Genomic DNA, 441 nt, shown 5'->3' with positions numbered 1-441 from the left:
TTAAAATTATGATGATGTTTCTTTTCTTTTTTGCTTTCTCACTATAAAAATAATGAAGTCATCTAACTAGATTAAAGTTGTGAAAATAGAAATGAATCACCCTTATTTTCACAACTGAGGAGTATTTTCTCTTGTCTTCCACATATCTATACCTCCTCAAATGTGTGTGTGTGTGTGAGTGTGTGTGTGTGTGTGTGTGTCCAGCACGCGATGCGACGGGGGACATCGGGCCGGCCTCGGCCTCCCGTGCTGCGGGGATGCTCTGCATCTTGGCGTGAGTGTCAGTGAGCCGTCGTCCCGCAGGGAAGAGGAAGTGGAAGAAGACGTGCTGCCTTCCGTCCTTCGTCATCTTCCTGTTCGTGCTGGGCTGCGTGGTTGCGGGCGTCACGCTCCTGGCCATCTTCCGGGTGGACCCGAAGCACCTGACCGTGCGCCGTCCTC

The 441-nt window shown here is 51.0% G+C and overlaps 1 protein-coding gene across 1 annotated transcript in view; it reads left to right on the top strand.

Annotated features, from left to right (window-relative positions):
* KIDINS220 (kinase D-interacting substrate 220kDa) overlaps window positions 1–441 on the top strand; it is a 57,007-nt gene that overhangs the window by 23,016 nt on the left and 33,550 nt on the right. The window contains exon 17 of the mRNA XM_015564937.1: window positions 286–435. Coding sequence (XP_015420423.1) covers window positions 286–435 — 150 coding nt within the window. The remainder of the gene's footprint in view (window positions 1–285; window positions 436–441) is intronic.

This window comes from Myotis davidii, unplaced genomic scaffold (genome assembly GCF_000327345.1).
Source record: "Myotis davidii unplaced genomic scaffold, ASM32734v1 scaffold61, whole genome shotgun sequence".
Classification (NCBI taxonomy): domain Eukaryota; kingdom Metazoa; phylum Chordata; class Mammalia; order Chiroptera; family Vespertilionidae; genus Myotis; species Myotis davidii.
This window is presented reverse-complemented; position numbering and strand designations above follow the sequence as displayed.